Source organism: Diadema antillarum, unplaced genomic scaffold (assembly GCF_040938485.1).
Source record: "Diadema antillarum isolate AM-2024a unplaced genomic scaffold, OU_Dant_1.0 scf00000015, whole genome shotgun sequence".
NCBI classification, from domain to species: Eukaryota; Metazoa; Echinodermata; class Echinoidea; order Diadematoida; family Diadematidae; genus Diadema; species Diadema antillarum.
Window position 1 is genome coordinate 1,203,623 of NW_027270904.1, and position 20,894 is coordinate 1,224,516.

General features: G+C 39.4%; 1 protein-coding gene across 1 annotated transcript; it reads right to left on the bottom strand.

The window, feature by feature from the left end:
* Positions 1-975: 975 nt before the first annotated feature.
* LOC139724254 (SET domain-containing protein 4-like) lies at positions 976-14,072 on the bottom strand. The gene is made up of 9 exons (XM_071635399.1): positions 14,069-14,072; positions 13,385-13,486; positions 11,529-11,566; positions 10,292-10,380; positions 8,868-9,303; positions 4,095-4,269; positions 2,679-2,877; positions 2,047-2,170; positions 976-1,231 (listed from the first exon to the last, which is right to left on the bottom strand). The coding sequence occupies exons 1-9, from the start codon at positions 14,070-14,072 to the stop codon at positions 1,121-1,123; spliced, it is 1,278 nt and encodes a 425-aa protein (XP_071491500.1). The 3' UTR covers positions 976-1,120.
* Positions 14,073-20,894: the final 6,822 nt, after the last annotated feature.

The following is a 20,894-nucleotide window of genomic DNA, read 5'->3' on the forward strand; positions in this document are numbered from 1 at the left end:
CCCATGAATCAAGGCCATCCAATATAATTATTATCATCTACAATCAAGTAGAGCAAGCATAAACTGCACAAAATTACACGGCTTCTACTCGTCTTTGAAGTTGACCCGGCAGTCACATCCCAGCGCTGAAAAGGGGAAGCCCCTAAAACTGCATATGAAACAAACAACTAGCAAGATGTTTGAGCGCTTGTGAATTGTAACAAAGTGATGCCCACTAGTAGCAAGCGGTTGCGCATTCAGTAAGCACTCGCACAATAGACGAGACAGAATTGAATATGGTGTGATCTTGAATGGCAAGTAACAACGGTAGCCTATGGGCTATGGGAAATTGATACATTGGCCTATGCGTTTCGTTCAATATGCTCTGATATTGAACAGTAAAAATTGAGCGGACTACAATACGCGTTTTTGATGCGCCGATAAAACGTCCTATATCAAGATGATAACCATTTATATTGAACACTATCACAACTGACTTTGCAAAAGACAAGATAATGTTCAAAAGCATGTCAACATCAGTGTAACAATCGTGTTTACTATGTGATTATGTGGCTTGTAATGTGTTATTGTGGATTGTCTTTAATCATTGAGGCCCTCCAGGAAAACAATACCTGACCACTGGCATGATTATCTTGGGTGGGAGGGGGAATACCGATACACAACTGAATGACAATTTAAAAAAAAAAAAGGAAGGTAATTGCCACAGAGAGTAGTAACACAGTAGGTCTCAACAACACTAAACATGGAATCAGAGATGATCTTCACATGCACACTGAATGCCGTATAAGAGCAGATCAATAATCTAGAACAGCACTGGGAGTACTGTGGCATAGTGAAAAAGATGTTTGACTCTCAGTTGGAAGTCCTGAGATTGAATCCCATCAAGTGCCTATACTACGTCCTTGTACAAGATTTTTATACCCACTACGTCCCTCTCAACCCAGGAGTATAAATACACTGTAGGTACCTGGCAATATTGTAAGCTCTGTCATATATTATTCCACTCTGTCATATATTATTACACCTGGTAATAATAATGACCGGACGCTCTGGTAGAGCAGTGGTAACACTGAAGAGACTTATCTCGATAAAGAAAAGTCCCTTGCTAAACTGCTTAGCATCATGTCTGTATGACTGCTTCTGTGGCATGAAGAATTTTTAGCCTCTCTTCCCAAAGGAGTTTGATGGGTTGAAGATATTCCTCACTCACTTCACTAGGATGATGGAAAGTCTGAAACGAAAACAATGAGAAATCAAACGCAGACCACTGTTAATGTACTTGTAGACAATGGCTGTTACGCATGCTATATCTTCACCTCTCTCTCTCATACTCCTATTCTTCAAAACCAATCAAACCTACAGAAAGACAGACAGAAAGAAGCTACAAATGGCCAATTCTCACCAGCTATTTTGTGGTGTTGAGGAAAATTTGATACCACATGTATGCAAGAGATGGACACAGGTTCTTCAGAGGTGGCTACAACTGCAAATGCATGCAACCTTTTCTTTAACATTTGGCCATAAATATCAAAGCCATTTTGCCATACAGTCCAAAGTTTAAGGCAGTAACAATCTGTACAGTTGTGTGGGTTGATAGATGGATCTGATTGTTGTGAAAATTACACAATTAGCAGCACATAAGTACTCAGAAAAGTTTATTATACTCCAACAAGTCAATAAGCACAGAAAATTGACATCTATTTTCCGATCAATCAATGCTGTAAAATTTGTTCAAAATGCACCTACTGTATAAGCTGTTATTTTCGCGAGGATTTAATTTTCGCGAATCTCACAAATCACAGTTGGATTGCAAATTGAACAACACACGAAAATGTTGCCATAGGCCAGAGTAACAATGCATTTAAGATAGCATCAGTGTCAATTCGTGAAAACAACATTTCACGATTTAAATGTCTGTGACCTCCCAATTCGCAAAAATATCTGTACGCAAAAATAACGGCTTATACACTATAGCATTCTCTATTGCTCAGCACTTTGTCATTCATAGAAGACAAGGGTTAGCCTGCTTCAAGTGACGAATCCTACCTTGAGCTTGGAGAGGACCTCTTCAATGGCATCATCTGTTAATTTCTGAAGTGCCGACGAGATGAGGCGACGTGAAGATGACGTGATGGCGCCCTCGCCTCCAATCATCCTCTTCCAGCTTTGTCTGCCATGTAACAAGGAGAGAATAATGAATGGGGGCATAGTATTTCACTATGATTTGGTTTTCACAAATCTGTAAGTAAACAAATGTCTGCAATTTTTTTTTTTTTTAATGCCAAAAAATTTTCTCCTATCATGCAAATGCAATGACTGTGTACATACTGTAAAATGAGGAATGTTCGTGTGCATTTTAATTCTGCGAACTTCGCAAGCGGCAACATTTGCGAAATTAAAATGCACATAAAAGTTCTTGCCTACACAATATGCATTGGATGCCAGTGGCAAGTCACAAAAATTTCATGCAAGAAAGGCCATCGGCTCCAATTCGCGAAATTTTCATGCCGCAAGTACATTGTGTTTTACAGTATTCGCCAAGGTGGGACCAATAGAAAGTGTCCCCCCCCCCCCCCCCAGTTTGTCTGCCATGGGGTTTTGAGGCCTGAAGCTACCATACCAAACATAGCCCAAACCAGCCTCTAGATGTTCCATGCTTTCAATGTATTCACACTCACAGTTCATGATAGTCCATGCAGAGGACACGGAGGGCCGTCCAAAGTGCCCATGAGGGGCCCTCCAGGCTGCATGACAAGTCTTTGTGCATGGACTCAAACTCCAAGATGGCCGCCTTTCTCTCCCACATGTTGATGCCAGCATTCTGGGCTATCTGACCATGTTTGCCTTGTGCCCACTTCACAGCATCAATGGCAGCATCTAATGAGGTAGAGAATACAACTCAATATTGTATAAATCTGTACATTTCCTCTAATTCAAAGCAGGTGAGATTTAGTCATTTAAAGTGCAGAGACTCCACCTCTCCCGCTTTCGACGGGAGATCTCCCGCTGAAAGCCCACTTTTGCAAAATCTCCCGTTCTCCCGTTTGAGATTGAATTTCTCCCGCCCTGGCTCTGTGTCTCCCGTTTGAAATGATTTCTTACTTTTTGTCTTCGTATGTTGAAAATAAGCCTTAGATAGCACGAGAGAGCATCAAGAACCCTATACTGTATTAGAGCTTCTAGGGCCCAAGCAGGCCCTGGACCCTGGCCGCAAGGAACTTTGCGCTTGTGATATGCGCTTCGCGCACATCAAGTTGGAGTCTCCCGTTTGCTAGGGGTTTCAGGCGGGAGAATCTCCAGATCAGAAGGTGCTTAGGGTTGGAGTCTCTGAAAGTGTTTCTGTAAATGACAGTTCATGACCTGCATTATATACAACACAATGTAAACCTGCGGTCTCAAATCAGTTAATATTGAAACAATGTGAATATAGTCACTTTCGAAGAACTGTAAAACCAGAAACAATTACGGCATGAAACTTTTCGCGAATTTGAGCCGCCAGCCTTTTTTGCGACATGAAACTTTCGCGAACTGTCATGGGCATTCAATGCACTGTACAGATAAAAAACCTTTCATGTACATTTGATTTCAGCGTATCTTGGCTCCTCCTGAAATTCACAGAAGTTTCGTGTGATAGAAAATTTCTGGTGTTACGGTACAGTAATAAATGATGGACCTGGCCAAGATTTCCTGTTGCAGTAAAAAATACAGCATTCTATAAAGCATTGTTCGAAATGTCACAAACTTGCGCATCAGATCTTTGATATCTTTGTATTAGAGGTTGAGAGACTTTCATGTATTGTTGGGCTTCACACATGAGCTTAAGTACCTCTTCTGTAAAATATACAGCAAAACACACAACATAAAAATAAATACAGTGGACTCCCATACAACAAAGTCCTTGGGACTGGCAGTTCTCCTTCGTTATATCGAAATTTCATTATAACCAAACAAATAAACAATAAAGAACAAAGAGCAGATAATTTTTCTGCCTGAATTTTTACTTTGTTGTAACCGGAATTTTGTTAAAACTGTGTTCATTATAATGGGAGTGCACTGTAGTAATGAATACAAAAAATTGAAATATCAAAGCTCACCGAGACTAAAGAAAACAACATCATGAGGATTCTCTGGAATGACAAATCCATACTCCAGAAGAAGGGCAGCGTTGTCATGGGGACCGTAGTGGATGAAGACTTGGCTAAAGGCATCATAGCGGTCTTGGGTCGCAATCCGGTAACAGTCGGCATCCGCATCCAGTCCTGCACATATCTATATTCAATCAAGAAGAGACTCTAAATGACTACCATCAACTATAAGTGCCTAACTTAGTCGCAATATTGTTGTTTTCTCATAAACATTCAAGCACTTTATCCATCATTTCACAAAATTAACAGAGTCTACATGAGCCTGCTCCCATGCACTGGTATATGTTGTTTTCTCATTCAACTCCATACTGGTTCAAAAGCATAACAGGGTAGGACCAGTGGAAAAATAACAAAAACAAGGAAAAGTAGAAATTACGCGGTGCGTAACATATGTCCCCGCCGGAAGTAGCATTTTGTAACAAAATGTGCAATATAGGTAAAAAATCAAGGTCAAAGGTCAAAGAAGTCAAAGGTCAAAATTCTGTGTAGAAGTTTTGAAGCCCTCACCTAGTGCTATCACATAAAGCAAATGGAATCGAAATTGGGTTAGAAATGGCGAAGGAGTAGCATTTTGTAGCCAATGTACAATATAGGTCAAAAATCAAGGTCAAAGGTCAAAGAAGACAAAGGTCAAAATTCTGTGTAGAAGTTTTGAAGCCCTCACCTAGTGCTATCACATAAAGCAAACGGAATCGAAATCGGGTTAGAAATGGCGAAGGAGTAGCATTCTGTAGCAAAATGCACAATATAGGTCAAAAATCAAGGTCAAAGGTCAAAGAAGTCAAAGGTCAAAATTCTGTGTAGAAGTTTTGAAGCCCTCAACTAGTGCCATCATATAAAGCAAACGGAATCGAAATCGGGTTAAAAATGGCGAAGGAGTAGCATTTCGTAGCAAAATGTACAATACAGGTCAAAAATCAAGGTCAAAGGTCAAAGAAGTCAAAGGTCAAAATTCTGTGTAGAAGTTTTGAAGCCCTCACCTAGTGCCATCACATAAAGCAAACGGAATCGAAATCGGGTTAGAAATGGCGAAGGAGTAGCATTTTGTAGCCAATGTACAATATAGGTCAAAAATCAAGGTCAAAGGTCAAAGAAGACAAAGGTCAAAATTCTGTGTACAAGTTTTGAAGCCCTCACCTAGTGCTATCACATAAAGCAAACGGAATTGAAATCGGGTTAGAAATGGCGAAGGAGTAGCATTCTGTAGCAAAATGCACAATATAGGTCAAAAATCAAGGTCAAAGGTCAAAGAAGTCAAAGGTCAAAATTCTGTGTAGAAGTTTTGAAGTCCTCAACTAGTGCCATCATATAAAGCAAACGGAATCGAAATCGGGTTAAAAATGGCGAAGGAGTAGCATTTCGTAGCAAAATGTACAATACAGGTCAAAAATCAAGGTCAAAGGTCAAAGAAGTCAAAGGTCAAAATTCTGTGTACAAGTTTTGAAGCCCTCACCTAGTGCCATCACATAAAGCAAACGGAATCGAAATCGGGTTAGAAATGGCGAAGGAGTAGCATTTTGTAGCAAAATGTACAATACAGGTCAAAGATCAAGGTCAAAGGTCAAAGAAGTCAAAGGTCAAAATTCTGTGTAGAAGTTTTGAAGCCCTCACCTAGTGCCATCACATAAAGCAAACGGAATCGAAATCGGGTTAGAAATGGCGAAGGAGTAGCATTTTGTAGCCAATGTACAATATAGGTCAAAAATCAAGGTCAAAGGTCAAAGAAGACAAAGGTCAAAATTCTGTGTAGAAGTTTTGAAGCCCTCACCTAGTGCTATCACATAAAGCAAACGGAATCGAAATCGGGTTAGAAATGGCGAAGGAGTAGCATTCTGTAGCAAAATGCACAATATAGGTCAAAAATCAAGGTCAAAGGTCAAAGAAGTCAAAGGTCAAAATTCTGTGTAGAAGTTTTGAAGCCCTCAACTAGTGCCATCACATAAAGCAAACGGAATCGAAATCGGGTTAAAAATGGCGAAGGAGTAGCATTTCGTAGCAAAATGTACAATACAGGTCAAAAATCAAGGTCAAAGGTCAAAGAAGTCAAAGGTCAAAATTCTGTGTAGAAGTTTTGAAGCCCTCACCTAGTGCCATCACATAAAGCAAACGGAATCGAAATCGGGTTAGAAATGGCGAAGGGGTAGCATTTTGTAGCCAATGTACAATATAGGTCAAAAATCAAGGTCAAAGGTCAAAGAAGACAAAGGTCAAAATTCTGTGTAGAAGTTTTGAAGCCCTCACCTAGTGCTATCACATAAAGCAAACGGAATTGAAATCGGGTTAGAAATGGCGAAGGAGTAGCATTCTGTAGCAAAATGCACAATATAGGTCAAAAATCAAGGTCAAAGGTCAAAGAAGTCAAAGGTCAAAATTCTGTGTAGAAGTTTTGAAGTCCTCAACTAGTGCCATCATATAAAGCAAACGGAATCGAAATCGGGTTAAAAATGGCGAAGGAGTAGCATTTCGTAGCAAAATGTACAATACAGGTCAAAAATCAAGGTCAAAGGTCAAAGAAGTCAAAGGTCAAAATTCTGTGTACAAGTTTTGAAGCCCTCACCTAGTGCCATCACATAAAGCAAACGGAATCGAAATCGGGTTAGAAATGGCGAAGGAGTAGCATTTTGTAGCAAAATGTACAATACAGGTCAAAGATCAAGGTCAAAGGTCAAAGAAGACAAAGGTCAAAATTCTGTGTAGAAGTTTTGAAGCCCTCACCTAGTGCTATCACATAAAGCAAACGGAATCGAAATCGGGTTAGAAATGGCGAAGGAGTAGCATTCTGTAGCAAAATGCACAATATAGGTCAAAAATCAAGGTCAAAGGTCAAAGAAGTCAAAGGTCAAAATTCTGTGTAGAAGTTTTGAAGCCCTCAACTAGTGCCATCATATAAAGCAAACGGAATCGAAATCGGGTTAAAAATGGCGAAGGAGTAGCATTTCGTAGCAAAATGTACAATACAGGTCAAAAATCAAGGTCAAAGGTCAAAGAAGTCAAAGGTCAAAATTCTGTGTAGAAGTTTTGAAGCCCTCACCTAGTGCCATCACATAAAGCAAACGGAATCGAAATCGGGTTAGAAATGGCGAAGGGGTAGCATTTTGTAGCCAATGTACAATATAGGTCAAAAATCAAGGTCAAAGGTCAAAGAAGACAAAGGTCAAAATTCTGTGTAGAAGTTTTGAAGCCCTCACCTAGTGCTATCACATAAAGCAAACGGAATTGAAATCGGGTTAGAAATGGCGAAGGAGTAGCATTCTGTAGCAAAATGCACAATATAGGTCAAAAATCAAGGTCAAAGGTCAAAGAAGTCAAAGGTCAAAATTCTGTGTAGAAGTTTTGAAGTCCTCAACTAGTGCCATCATATAAAGCAAACGGAATCGAAATCGGGTTAAAAATGGCGAAGGAGTAGCATTTCGTAGCAAAATGTACAATACAGGTCAAAAATCAAGGTCAAAGGTCAAAGAAGTCAAAGGTCAAAATTCTGTGTACAAGTTTTGAAGCCCTCACCTAGTGCCATCACATAAAGCAAACGGAATCGAAATCGGGTTAGAAATGGCGAAGGAGTAGCATTTTGTAGCAAAATGTACAATACAGGTCAAAGATCAAGGTCAAAGGTCAAAGAAGTCAAAGGTCAAAATTCTGTGTAGAAGTTTTGAAGCCCTCACCTAGTGCCATCACATAAAGCAATAGGAATCGAAATCGGGTTAGAAATGGCGAAGGAGTAGCATTTTGTAGCAAAATGTACAATATAGGTCAAAGGTCAAGGTCAAAGGTCACGACTGAAATTCTGTGTAGAAGTTTCAAAGCTCCCATGTAGTGCTATCATATAAAGCAAACAGAATCAAAATTGGCTCATAAATGACAGAGAAGTAGCAAATTGAAGATTTTGATCACACACGGACGCACACACGGACACACGGACGGACGGACACACGGACGGACGGACACACGGACGGACGGACACACGGACGGACGGACACACGGACACACACACGTACGGAGCCCGTTTCATAGTCCCCTGCTCGAACTCGTTCGGCGGGGACAATAATTCACAATATTATATTATTAACATGCAATGCAAAAGTCTATAAATTGCAACTGCTCCATCTGAGCTCTATGTTGAAACTTGACATGTGCTTCAGTCAAATTCATTTATCCAACTACTACAAACTTAAATTGCACACGGTCTTCTTCAATTTCATCTTTCAACAAATTGTAGCTTTACAATGTATTGACAAGGATACGCTTTTTTCAACAAAATATTGTTTGGCTTTTTTTTTTTAAATCATGGTAAATTTTTGTTTCAGCAATCAGTTCTGACCTGATATGAAAATTTTTTTTCAAATCTGAAGGTGTGGTTTTAAAGTGTGGAAAAGTGACACAGTGTTTTAATATCTCTCACGTTCAGCATCGACATTTAATTTTCTTATGCCCCTGCCTAGAAATACAAAATATTAAGAAGAGGAGAAGAACAAGTTCTGTCATTTAGAACCACAGTGTGCTAGCAGATTTAGACCTCATTTGTTTGTTTGTTTGTTTTGTTTTGTTCCGTTTTTCAATAACCTAGCCACAGAAACCAGTTCAGAGTCTCTAGTACTATGCAGCTAACACTTTGACCAAACTGTATCAATTTTTACTTCAGGTTTTGTTTTCCAATTTCACGTTCCTGTGGTCAGCAGCTGTCAATACCTTACACTCCTGCTATCATAAACTCTTGGCACTCACATCTGCTGTAGGAGAGTGGTTCAGCAAGTCCAGGAAAGGAGCTAACGCACATTGATCCTTCACGCTGGGATCTAGATATTCACAATCCCCTGGCTCAATGTACACAGATCTCGAGTTGATGACAAACCAGGCCCACAGAAATGATGAAAAGTCAAAGAGGCCGTGGTATTGTGGGAAAGTTCTCTCTACATCTTCAAACAGCTGGGTAGCATCTGAGAATTCTGACTGGATGCGTTGGTACTGATGGAGAAACTGTGTCTTCGCTGGCTCCGGGAGGTAGCTTGAGACTGACCGGTCACGGAAGCAGCACGCCGGCGTTGTGAAGTGCGTGGGAAGGATGTTGATGTACGGGTACCAAAACGAAGCGTTACCCTTTGACCTTTCTGTGAGAAGGAAGGCGCACATCACCTGCTGAGGTGTCGGGTTCCTGGTTTGCCTTTTGGTCAAGACAGAAATCACAGCCAAGTTTACACATAATGTCAACATGTACCTCTAATTCATAGCAACTGTTCTTGATTTAGGAGAGCCTTCTGGCTCACATGGATGCTGACTTCACAAAAATAATTACAGCGTCCAAAACAATTTGGGGAAGTAACGCTGACAACTTTTAAACACGTTCAAGCTGAAGTCAAATGCTGAAGGCAATGAACATGTCTTCTGCATCATTCATTAAAGGACAAGTTCACCTTCATAAACATAAGGATTGAGAGAATGTAGCAATATTAGTAGAACACATCATTGAAAGTTTGAGGAAAATCAGACAATCCGTTCAAAAGTTATGAATTTTTGAAGTTTTTGTGCAGTACCCGCTGGATGAGAAGACTACTACAGTGTATGAATAACTTAGATGTAACATGTGTACAACAATATAAGGAAAACATAAAGAGAATTTCACAAAATTCCATCTTTTGAAAAAAGTACACATTCCCCTGACTTGTTACCGACAAATGTTATGGGTAATATTATTCCCCCTGCCTTTAGAAAGAGGCAAGTCAAGTGCTCTTTTATTATGCGAAAAAAGTGAAAATATGTTGAATTTTCTTTTATATTTTCTTTATACTGTTGTACGCATATGACTCACAAGCTGTAGTAGTCTCCTCATCCAGCGGTTCCAACACAAAAATTTTAAAAATTCATAACTTCTGCATCGATTGTCCAATTTTCCTCAAACTTTCACTGATGTGTTCTACTAATATTGTTGCATTTTCTCAATCCTTATCTTTATGAAGGTGAACTTGTCCTTTAACATCTTTTAATACAAGTTCCTTCAAAAGTTTCTGCAATACGGATGAAAAAAAAAAAATCTTAATGTCATTGTTGGTTGAGATGATATACCATCTACCAAATGTCAAGACAAGGGGTGCCTAAAACCGTATGACTGTATGGCCTAAAAAGCACCATGGATTGATGACATGAAGACATACCTTTTGATAACAGATCCCAACTCTGTTTCCAGGACGCTTTGGGCTGTTATCAGAAGGTGGCGAGGAATCTCAAGAAGGGTATCACCAGCCTGAAAACAAAGAGAAAAGGGAAAACCCTAGTAAATCTTAAATTGGTAGTAAAGAGTTTTTCTTAACTCTTTATGTGCCATGGTGGAAACCCCCTGTGTGCCACATTATTCTGGGACACCAACGTTGTCATGCTTTGAGAAAACATTCTGTTTTTCAAATCAATGTCACTTCTGTAGATTTCTTTTAAGTTGAACATTGGACATTATAGAGAGTAAAGTTGTAGAGAAAATGCCAAGCTTTGCTTTGATGTAAATTATATGACAAATCTATGATTGTTTTTCTTTCAAATGACTAGTTTATAGCCAAATTGTAAAGGCATGACTTTTGCACACAAAACAGTGACAGAAAGTTAGAATTTACACGTAAATCCAGTAGGGAACACCACTTGTTACTCTTTCACAACATAAAATGCAAGCTTTATGTAAGAGGAACGGAAGCACGGGAAACACTTTTATTGTACTGCGGCATTTGGCAATTTATCGATTGTTTTAGGCGGGTTTGTGCGTTTGAGTAGAATATGCGAAGTTGTCAGGTCGTCAACTGAGTCAGATGTGCGAACGTGGCACATAGAGTTAAAACTTGCAATAAAAATCAAAATGTTAATGCATTAATCCTGTGAAAATTCAACTATTTGAAAGGGTGGAGATTACTAAATGACACCACAAACATTAAAATCACTTCCAACTTAACTGGAATAAAACCTGGAATTTTGAATGTGTTTAAAAAGAACAACTTTCCGGCAACAAAAAGTAAAAGAAGACAGAAAGAAATGACCTAAATTACTTGTACATGAATTTGCACTACAGCCTATTGTGTATTAGTGTTTACAGTCCACCACATAGCTCTGCAAAAATTCACTCATGGAAGATGACCACGAGAGCGTATACAGATTTCTTGGCACATTTGAACAAATTGTATTTACAATACTGCATGATGTATGCTTTATATCATATTTATGCTGATATGATCACTACTGGACCTTATCAGCCTTGCTGTCTACTGATGATGGGTGGGCACATGATCCTTTTAAGAAGAGGTCAACTAGACTAAAGTATGCGTGTTTACAGAAATCTGATTATGTTTGTGATCTTACGGTAAACATGGGGGATAGTGTGAGCTGCTTACAACTCTCTGTTTGTATACATACCTTTAACTTTCTAGTAGTTACCAAACCCCTGCCTGTTTCTGTTAAGAAAAGAGAGCATGACAAAATGAAGTCCACAACTATAACAAGGTTTGGAATCCCTATGGAGCATTAGAATGCAATGAGATCACAGAGTTAAAATCATTACACTAAAGTCTTTACACAAAGAGCAACACATTACAGAATACTTCCAGACTAACCAATGACAATATTGATATGCACAGTTCATACACATTGCATCTTTCTTGGTGAATGTGGAGGATTTCTGAGGTTTAATTAAAGCATTCAATGTACCGTATCCTGCCAGAAGAAACCATGTAAAGCCCTGCATCTGTCCAAAGGGTTCTACAGAAATCGCCTTTTTCAAGGACATGCCAATCGCTGTAATTAAAAACTGTTACAAGTATTCCTCCGTACCAAGGACCACAACAGAGTAGCATGTATTGCCATTGACAGTCACTGACATTAAAACAAAGATACTTTTAAAGGACAAGTCCACCTTCATATACATGTGGATTGAGTGAATGCAACAATATTAATAGAACACATCAGTGAAAGTTTGGGGGAAATTTGACAATTAGATACTTTTAAAGGACAAGTCCACCTTCATATACATGTGGATTGAGTGAATGCAACAATATTAATAGAACACATCAGTGAAAGTTTGGGGGAAATTTGACAATCTGTTCCAAAGTTATGAATTTTTAAAGTATCTGCGCAGTCACTGCTGGATAAGCTACTACAGTGTACTATGTATGATGTCACATGCGTACGATATAACGAAAATAAAAGAGAATTTCACTAAACTTTATTTTTCGAATAAAGTGCACATTTCTTCGACTTGTTACTGATGGTTCTTACGGGAAATATTATTCCCCCTGCCTTCTGAAAGAGAGAAGTTGAGCGTTCTTTTGTTATGCGAGAAAAGTGAAAATATGTTGAATTTTCTTTATTCTTTTTTTATATTGTTGTACACATGTGACATCACAGGCCATAGTAGTCTTCTCATCCAGCTGTGACTGAGCAGAAAATTAAAAATTCATAACTTTTGCATTGATTGTCCGATTTTCCTCAAACTCTCACTAATGTGTTCTACTAATATTGCTGCTTTCACTCAACCCACATGTCTATGAAGGTGGATTTGTCCTTTAAAATCGCAGCTCTCCACAGCATAAAAGAGCAAAGCGATTAACTTCTAAGTTCTCTCTCTGCGCCATAAACATTGGCGCACCCCTGTCTGGTTGGCCCCTGCATTGAGGTGTTGGACAGTATTCCCAAAGAAGAAAAAGAAAATGAAACAGGCAAAAGAGACTGAAGGGGTAGCCATTGCACTGAATATAACCAGCTGTCATTCTGAATTTTAGCAGGGATTTGATGGACACATACAATTTGTATTTCATTTTCAAATTACCTACATTTGACCACATGTCGACTGAAGTGCAGGCAGAAAATATGGTAAAACATGATATATTCGCGGCATGAAAATTTCGTGAATTAGAGCCGACGGCCTTTCTCGCAGCACGAAATTTTCGCGACTTGCCACTGGCATCCAATGCATATTGTGTAGGCAAGAACTTTGGCGTGCATTTCAATTTCGTGAATGTTGCCGCTCGCGAAATTCGCGAAATTAAAATGCATGTGAACATTCCCCGTTTTACAGTAACAGTTCATCTCCAATCAATACATCGGTAGCTAATATGATCTTATCATTTTTATTCTTTTTTTTTGTTTTTTCCCCACACTACGTTAAATAACAGACACTTTCTTAAAGCAAAACCACGTACACTGTACAGTACAGATATCCTAACTAAGCAAGGTCTGATCAATTATTTAATCTACACCATCACATGTCACTTTACCTGGGAGACAAGCTGGTTTCAGGTGGCAGTCTCTAGATCGGAAACCATTCTGCTTCAGCCACTTCATGAGCAGAATGAAGTCTTCCTCGTGGTCGAGACAAACTGCAATCACAAGAACATGTTGAGAGCAGTCACAATCCAAATTGTTCTTTCAAATGTCATTGTTGCAAGGGGAGACAGAAGACCACCGAGTGTGGGGATATAAAAGGCTATATTAAAGTAACTTTGATGAGAGGAAGGAAAAATTGAGGAATAAAAGGTGTACACTAGGTGAAACTTTGTTACAGCCTACGAGTAAAGTATTCTATAAAGATTCATTAGACATGATAATTTGGGGATATGAATCTATACTTCTGTGATTATAACAAGAATTTTGTTCATAACCTTGCAGTGCTTGTTATAACTTTAAGGAGTGCACTGTATTATATTAATGTACGTCTTTGCGATAGATTGTAGGCTGGATAGCTCTTCTCTTGAAGATAGTATCATGATTACAAAAAAAAGAAGATAATTAATCAGAATAGATCACTTCTACAGACCTATATTGTGTACAACCCACCCCCCTAAAAAAAAAAATGTCATCTCTCAACAAATCACATTGTACAAGGCTTAGCCTGAAATACAAAAGTAAATAATTTATATAATATGTGACCATGTATCTTAAAAACGAACAAAAAGTCACACCCATCGATTTTACGTGAGAACTCTAAAAAAGTCAAATGGGTCAACCAAGTCATTCTTGAGTTTTTCATATTTTCTGAAAGAGTTATCCTTCTTGTACACTATTCTTTAGTTTGGGATCATAACATGAATGGGAATGTGTGTTTTCAGCAGTTTTTATACAACCCTTTTTTGAGAGAGAGTAGAATGATCAGGTATGTCTTATAGAGGCCCCTTTTCAATTCTTAAATTCCTTTGCACAATCTTTACTTTCAAGTCTAACAACTTGTGGAAGGATAGAGCTACTGCTTAGAAAGTTGGCATTAATCATGAACATAATGTGTCAATAGAACATGCTCAATTTCAGCTTAATCTGATAATCCCTTCATTGTTGTTGCTCCAGTGGTTTTACATCCTGTGTTTTGTCCCTTTCACCCCACAGCTAACGCAGCTTGGTAAGGATTAAGCGCTTAAATAGACCGTGTACTTCAGAGACTCTTTTCTCAGTTCCCACTTTTCCAGAGTGTGTGCGTTCTTTCCAGTATTTAGGTTAGGGGAGGCCATTTGAATTGAGTTATACATCATTTTAAAGCTTACAGTCTGCTCTTTCAGCATCTGTCCCTAACTAAAAATCCATGTCTGGTGACTTTTTGTTCGTTTTGTGGTGCAGGGTCACCACCCTCAGTATTCGGTCACTTAAGCTTTTTTGCAATATTTTTCAAACTAAAATAATACATACATACATCATATCTACAGCAATGCATGTGAAATGTCAAATTTCTTATATCTCAATTTTCATTTTGTTAAATATCACACAGAATTTCACAAAATCCCAGTATATATCACCTTGAAAATTCTCCAGAATACGGTCACCGCAACCAGTATTTGGTCACGCGATATGTGCGTTCGAAGTCAATGCGTGTTCAAGGCAGCTGAAAAATGCGCCGCGCGCTACCTTGTTGTCGCAAAATTGCATCGGCGATGTTGCGGCACCCGTTGGTGACCGAATACTGGGGAATCAGCACTTGCATTCAACCCTTGTACATTGAGGCACTGTATCGGCACATACGGAAATTTTGTTTTTCTTTTGCACTTTTGATGATACCATCACACTCAAAGCTTGCAATAAGCAAAAAAGCCCGCTAGAAAACAACGTATTTCTCGATTTTTAGCGCTTTTTCGGCGACCCGTACTCTTAAAACTGGGCTTGCTGCTTGGAAAGTAGCGCCGATTCTGCACTTTTGACAGTAAAATTTGGGATTTCGGATGGATTTTTGGAGGGGGACATGGGAGTTTCCTGTTGTGAATGAGTGTGCAAGTATGTGAATTGATGTGATTTGCGTGTGTTGTAACAGTTGAACTTACTGGCTGGTGACAAGTGATAAGTGACCGAATACCGGTAGCTGACCGAATACTGGTAGGGTCCCACCCTTACCCTACATGTAAATCGAATAAAAATCAATTAGATGATTTAATCTATTCTATTAAAAAATGAATTACAAGAATACAATGTCCGATGCAATGACCAACCAATGCAATAGCAACAATATAGAATACTGTATGATAAGCTGTTATTTTCGCATACAAATAGTTTCCAGAATGAGGAGGTCACAGTCATTTTCGCAAGATGCTGTTTTCATGAACTGACACCACCGAGATTATTGTAAATGGCACGCATTATTCTATAGTATTACCCTAGCGCATACAATAGCAACATTTTTGCATGTTGTTAAATTTGCAGCTAGTCCAACTGTGATTCGCGAAATTCAGGAAACAGCGTACAAAATTGTTTGTATACAGTACGTAGCGTAATAGCCATAGCCATATATTAAATAGTTGGGTAGATTCCGCTGTGGAATTACCAACCAACACAGTAAATTAAAGTAAGTTTAAACAATCAAAATCAAACCATTTTGTTTTCTTCTCCCGAGTCCTGATCCTGTCAAGTGTCACTGTCATGTCATTGATCATGCATGCTCTCTTTAAATAAATTCAGTGACTTGACATCACATGTATGTAATGCTCATAAACAATTGCCTTGGCTATCGTATGACTATGACTTACGAGGATCTGGGATGTGATTAGTTTTGGCACCTTTTTTTTACTGCTTTGGCCTTTAGACACTTCATTAGCCTTTGAGTTTGATAGTGAATGTAGGCTTTTAAATACGATATATACTAACGTAAAAATACACACGTGGGACCATTATTAAAGGTCACGCGACCACAGTATTCTGATCACTTATTTTCTGGTACAGTACTCCGATCAAAGCCGCCATATGAGTACTGCAAGGCACAATCTGGCCAACAATCTTTACAAAAATACAATGTGAGCAACCAACATGAATAGAAAGGAATGAGAAGAAAAAAGTACCAATTCTTGAGTTCCGTGTAACTCGCTCTCTCTTCTTTTTCAGACGTCTCCGCCACATCGTCGCAGTGCCGTAATGAAAAACGCCCTCTGTCGGTATTGAAATCTTCGTAACCAAGTTACCTTACCAACGCTACGTTCATTCACCGGCGGCTGTACGGTAGAGCTAGCTAGAGTTGCTTGCATGCACTATGCGTTACGTTTCCCTATGCGAGCTGCTGGCTGATGCTGCCGCTGCTGCGCTGATGATGATGATGTTTGCATTTATTGGTCTATTGTGAACCGCTGAGCTAGCTAGCTGGAGACCGAAGTGATGATGCACGTTTCGTAGCCGGGCCCAGAGAGTAGACCATCGAACATGTCGGAGGTTCATGGCGGGGAATGCAGACGTCAGTGAAGGAAACATTGGGAGGAAGTTGATCTCCATCTGACTCGACTAAATGAAAGGAATTCTAGACAGCTTTTGACATTGTCACAGGTGAGCTTCCGGTTTCCGAGCCTAGAATCTAACAGTTAACTCGTTAGATAGACTCACTCTGAGTTTGCAAAACACTGAGACCCACCACCCACATCACACGACACAACAGTCTCAGTCACTCTCGCATAGAGTCTAATTCTACTCATAGATAATGCGAGCGAGCAATACAGTACAAATGTACTAACGTTAATGCAATGTGATAACTTTCAGTTTCACGTTACGTATCCAAACTGGTGGTCACACGGGCAGTGGTGGTATAAATTTTGAAACTTTCCAGAGCCCTAAACCTCCTCTTCGTACTCTAGCCAACTTGGCTCTTGGAGTTTAAAAAAGTCTAAATTAACTATAGGGCCTACGTTAATAAACATACAATTGACATTGTAGATAACAAAGAGGATCATATACGTTAGCTAAAGGTTAAGTAAAGTTAGAGTCTGTACACACAGTGTAGGCCTACACGTTTTTGTACCCTTGGCCTTGTTGTAGGCTGTAGAAAACCGTCGGACCATAAGACGATTAACTGTTAAGAGATCTCAATTTATAAGATTAAGAAGGAATGCAATAAAAGGTCCCTGTGGAATCTCTCAACTTGAACTGGCATTACCAGTGCCAGTGGTACATGTACCTCAGGCTCAGCTGACTTACCTGCGATGACGCCCAGTAAGTTAAAGACTTGTAAACCAGTTACAGAGGGCCATTAATCAAAGGATTCAATTCTGAGCCTGAGGAGTTCCATGTGATGTTTCCATGGGATGGTCAGCTTCAATGCAATCTGGATTCAATTTCAATCTTATGTGTCTGTTTCCAGTGATCATTGAACTTATCTCATGATCTACAATTGTAGTTATAGACTTGAAGCTGAAACTGATGTTGCCTTGTTGGCAGCTTCTGCACAGAGGCTCTTCCAAGTACAAATTGTATTTGCTACTAACGTTACTGCTCACTGTCTGAAAGAGTTTAACCATGTTTACTAGTTCGACAGCCTCGGGTGCCTTATCAAATACAACTGGCAGGAAGTGAAAGAAACCTAGAGCTCTGAAACAATATGCATGAGTACAGTAACGGGTAACTTGCAAACAACATTGCTCAGCTGAATTTGAGCTAGAATTGTGTTAGGAATTGAATCCAGATCATTTGGAGCAATGGAGGCAATCATGCACCTTACGGCCCTATAGTACTGTATCTGTACCGTACCTCATTCCCTGTGTGCCATGGTGATCTATCCCATGAACCACCATGTGCTGAGCAGCTGGCGAGCTTCTCCTGTTGTATGGAACCCTGTTTGATAAAGTCATGACGTCACTAGAGCCCTCCTCACCCTCTGATTTTGACACATCGAATACTGCGCGATATCGCTTGTCTTTGCTCTCCACTGCAGGATTATCGAGCTTTACACTTACAGTGTTGCAGCGCAGAAAATTGCCAGGATCATGTCACAAAGTGTGAGGAAGTGTCTGCAATACAAGAGCTTCCATTTTGAACATCCTAGCTAGCCAAAACAAGGAGGTAATATACAGTACATTCATCCATCAAATTGGTATTCTGAGAGCTTAATTTAGTAGGGGGTTTATCAACTACCATGACAACAAGCGTTTTGGCAGGAAAGTCTTATGCGCTTAGTGTGTATCAATGTGCGTGCAACTCTAGGAGGACTTAATCACAGATTTAATTGCAAAGCGGTATTCTAAGCGTGTAATTAAGAGTGAAAGTCCATGGAAAACTTGACCAAGAGTGTCATTAACTACCCGCGGTATCAAGCATTACAGCGTTTTATTTTGGTTTTTTTTTTTTTTTTTTCGCCAATAACGATGCTTACCCGTCTTCGGTATCTAAGGAGCGGTTGAATTTGTTATAGACCCTGTAGAATTCAGGAAAAAAAAATGTAGGTGAACTTCGAGGAAATTTGTCATTGTATGTCAGCAAAGAGGATGAGATCTTCATGTGCGTAGGTGGGCGCATTAAGGGCATATTTGCGCGCGTAATCATCATTTTTGCTTCTAGCAACGCATCTGATTGGATGGCATAACAATTAGATGGGAGGAACCTAAGATAATTATAGGGACTTTATCATACCTTAATTATGTTCTCAGAATACCAATTTTGCTCATGATTAAAGGGCTATTAACTTCCAGACTTAATTATGAAGTTAATTACACACTTGATTAAGACCTCAGAAGATATTGTGCAACAGGTGGGGCTATTCTTAAACTAGAAAAGCACTCTGAGAGCGCGGACCTCCGCCAAGCAGCTACTTTCCATCCAGATGATCTTGATCTTCCATAGAGATCAGTGATTTCCACCCATACGCATGCATGCTGAAAAATCACCCGATTTCCCAATATAAAAGCCTTTGTTATAAACGTCATAAACCCTCAGCTGCACGACGCGCCTCGCCCTAGCAGAAACTAGAGCACGCAATTTAGTGCGCGTATGAAAACCTCAAAAATGCGCAGCTTGAACTCCCAAGTTTATTGACCCTACCTGCCAAAATATCTAAAATCCTTCATAAATTCCATTTAAACATTTCTGGATCACTACCAAAATTTAATTATCTGTTCCTTGTGTCATTCTCATCTTCCCCGCAAGTTTCATCCAAATCCGTTTACAACTTTTTGAGTTATTTTGCACGCGGACAAACTGTAAACAAACTAACTAACTAACAAACAAACCAATGGTAATGAAAACATAACCTCCTCCCTTGGCAGAGGTAATGAAAAAAAAACATGAACTTCATTGGAACGCACAAGAAACCTTTGTGTTTTCATTAGTCACAAAGGGACGTCATCTGAAAAAATTGTATCCATAGGAGTATAAATCAGCCAACCTTGCACATAGTACCCCCTGAGAAGTAACCCATCCCCCCCCCCCCCCCCCCCCAATGCACAGCTTATCTTTACCTATCACTTCAGACAGTAACTTGCAATACTCATAGTAAAGAAGGATAAGTAGTCAGCCAAGGCTGTGTGTTTTGGATACAGATACAAAGTAACTCAGAACCTGTTTGAAGAGGAGAAAAGGGGAGCCCCTGTTAGCTGCGAAAAGAACCATAACAATAGGCACTCCATCCAGAACAGACACTACCTCATCTGTCATGTCTCCACTAAAAGGCTGTGCAAACATATTGATCACAATCACTTCAGTGTAAGCCCTCCAGCAAACTGATCTTGTTGACTGAGAGCTGGTTGTTACACAAGGTGTACAGAACATTTGTGTACACAGGAAGAAAACTAGATCTCAGGCTCCTAATGCCCTTGCTACTACTTTTCATTTTTCTGTGTAATAATTTAATTTCAATCTGCTTTGTTTTGTTTGAAATTGTATTTTGTGCAATTTTGCATTTCTTTTCCTTTGCACATTGGAGCAGTTAAAGAAATGTGTTCATTTGTGTGTAGACTTTCAATTTGTGTTTAGCTTTCATGTTTGAGGACAATTGAATTTCCTTTAATTTGATAGATAATTCACCTTTAAAGACTTATATAAACATATGAATGTGAAAATGTGTTTCCTTTGTTCTCATGCTGGATGAGTGCATATCCCATGAACCAATGTAAACAAATGCAATCTTTGTCATATTCCTACATCAGAGCCACCTACACACCCACAAAAGTATGATGTGGTGCGCTGTTAAGCCTTCTACCACCCTTTACAAGGGATATCATGAAAAGCTACAAGAATCAACTTGATGCTGTCTTATCTTCACATGTCTATAATTCTATCATCATAGGGGTTGTTCACAATTATCAACATTATCACAAGTGTACAAACTATACACTTTTCAAGACCCCCCCCCCCCCCCCCATTAAATTGTAAGAAGAAACATTTTGATATTTTTTCCCCATTATTTTCACTGTGTTCAGTTCCTGCTTGGTCTACCTTTTTTCAGATTTTGTCAACATTTTTCGAAATTGGAAAGCGTACCTTACGCTGGGTGTTGACACCCCCCCCCCCCCCAGCGTATTGTTTATACGCTTGTGAAAATGTTAGTAATTGCAATCATCATCT

Bases quoted from the DNA above. Each gene is read 5' to 3' on its own strand.
- LOC139724254 (XM_071635399.1), bottom strand. The intron at 10,381-11,528 runs GTATGTATACAA...CTTTGTTTTCAG, and splicing joins TAACTACTAGAAAGTTAAAG to GCTGGTGATACCCTTCTTGA. The intron at 2,878-4,094 runs GTGAGCTTTGAT...CTACCTCATTAG, and splicing joins TGTTGTTTTCTTTAGTCTCG to ATGCTGCCATTGATGCTGTG.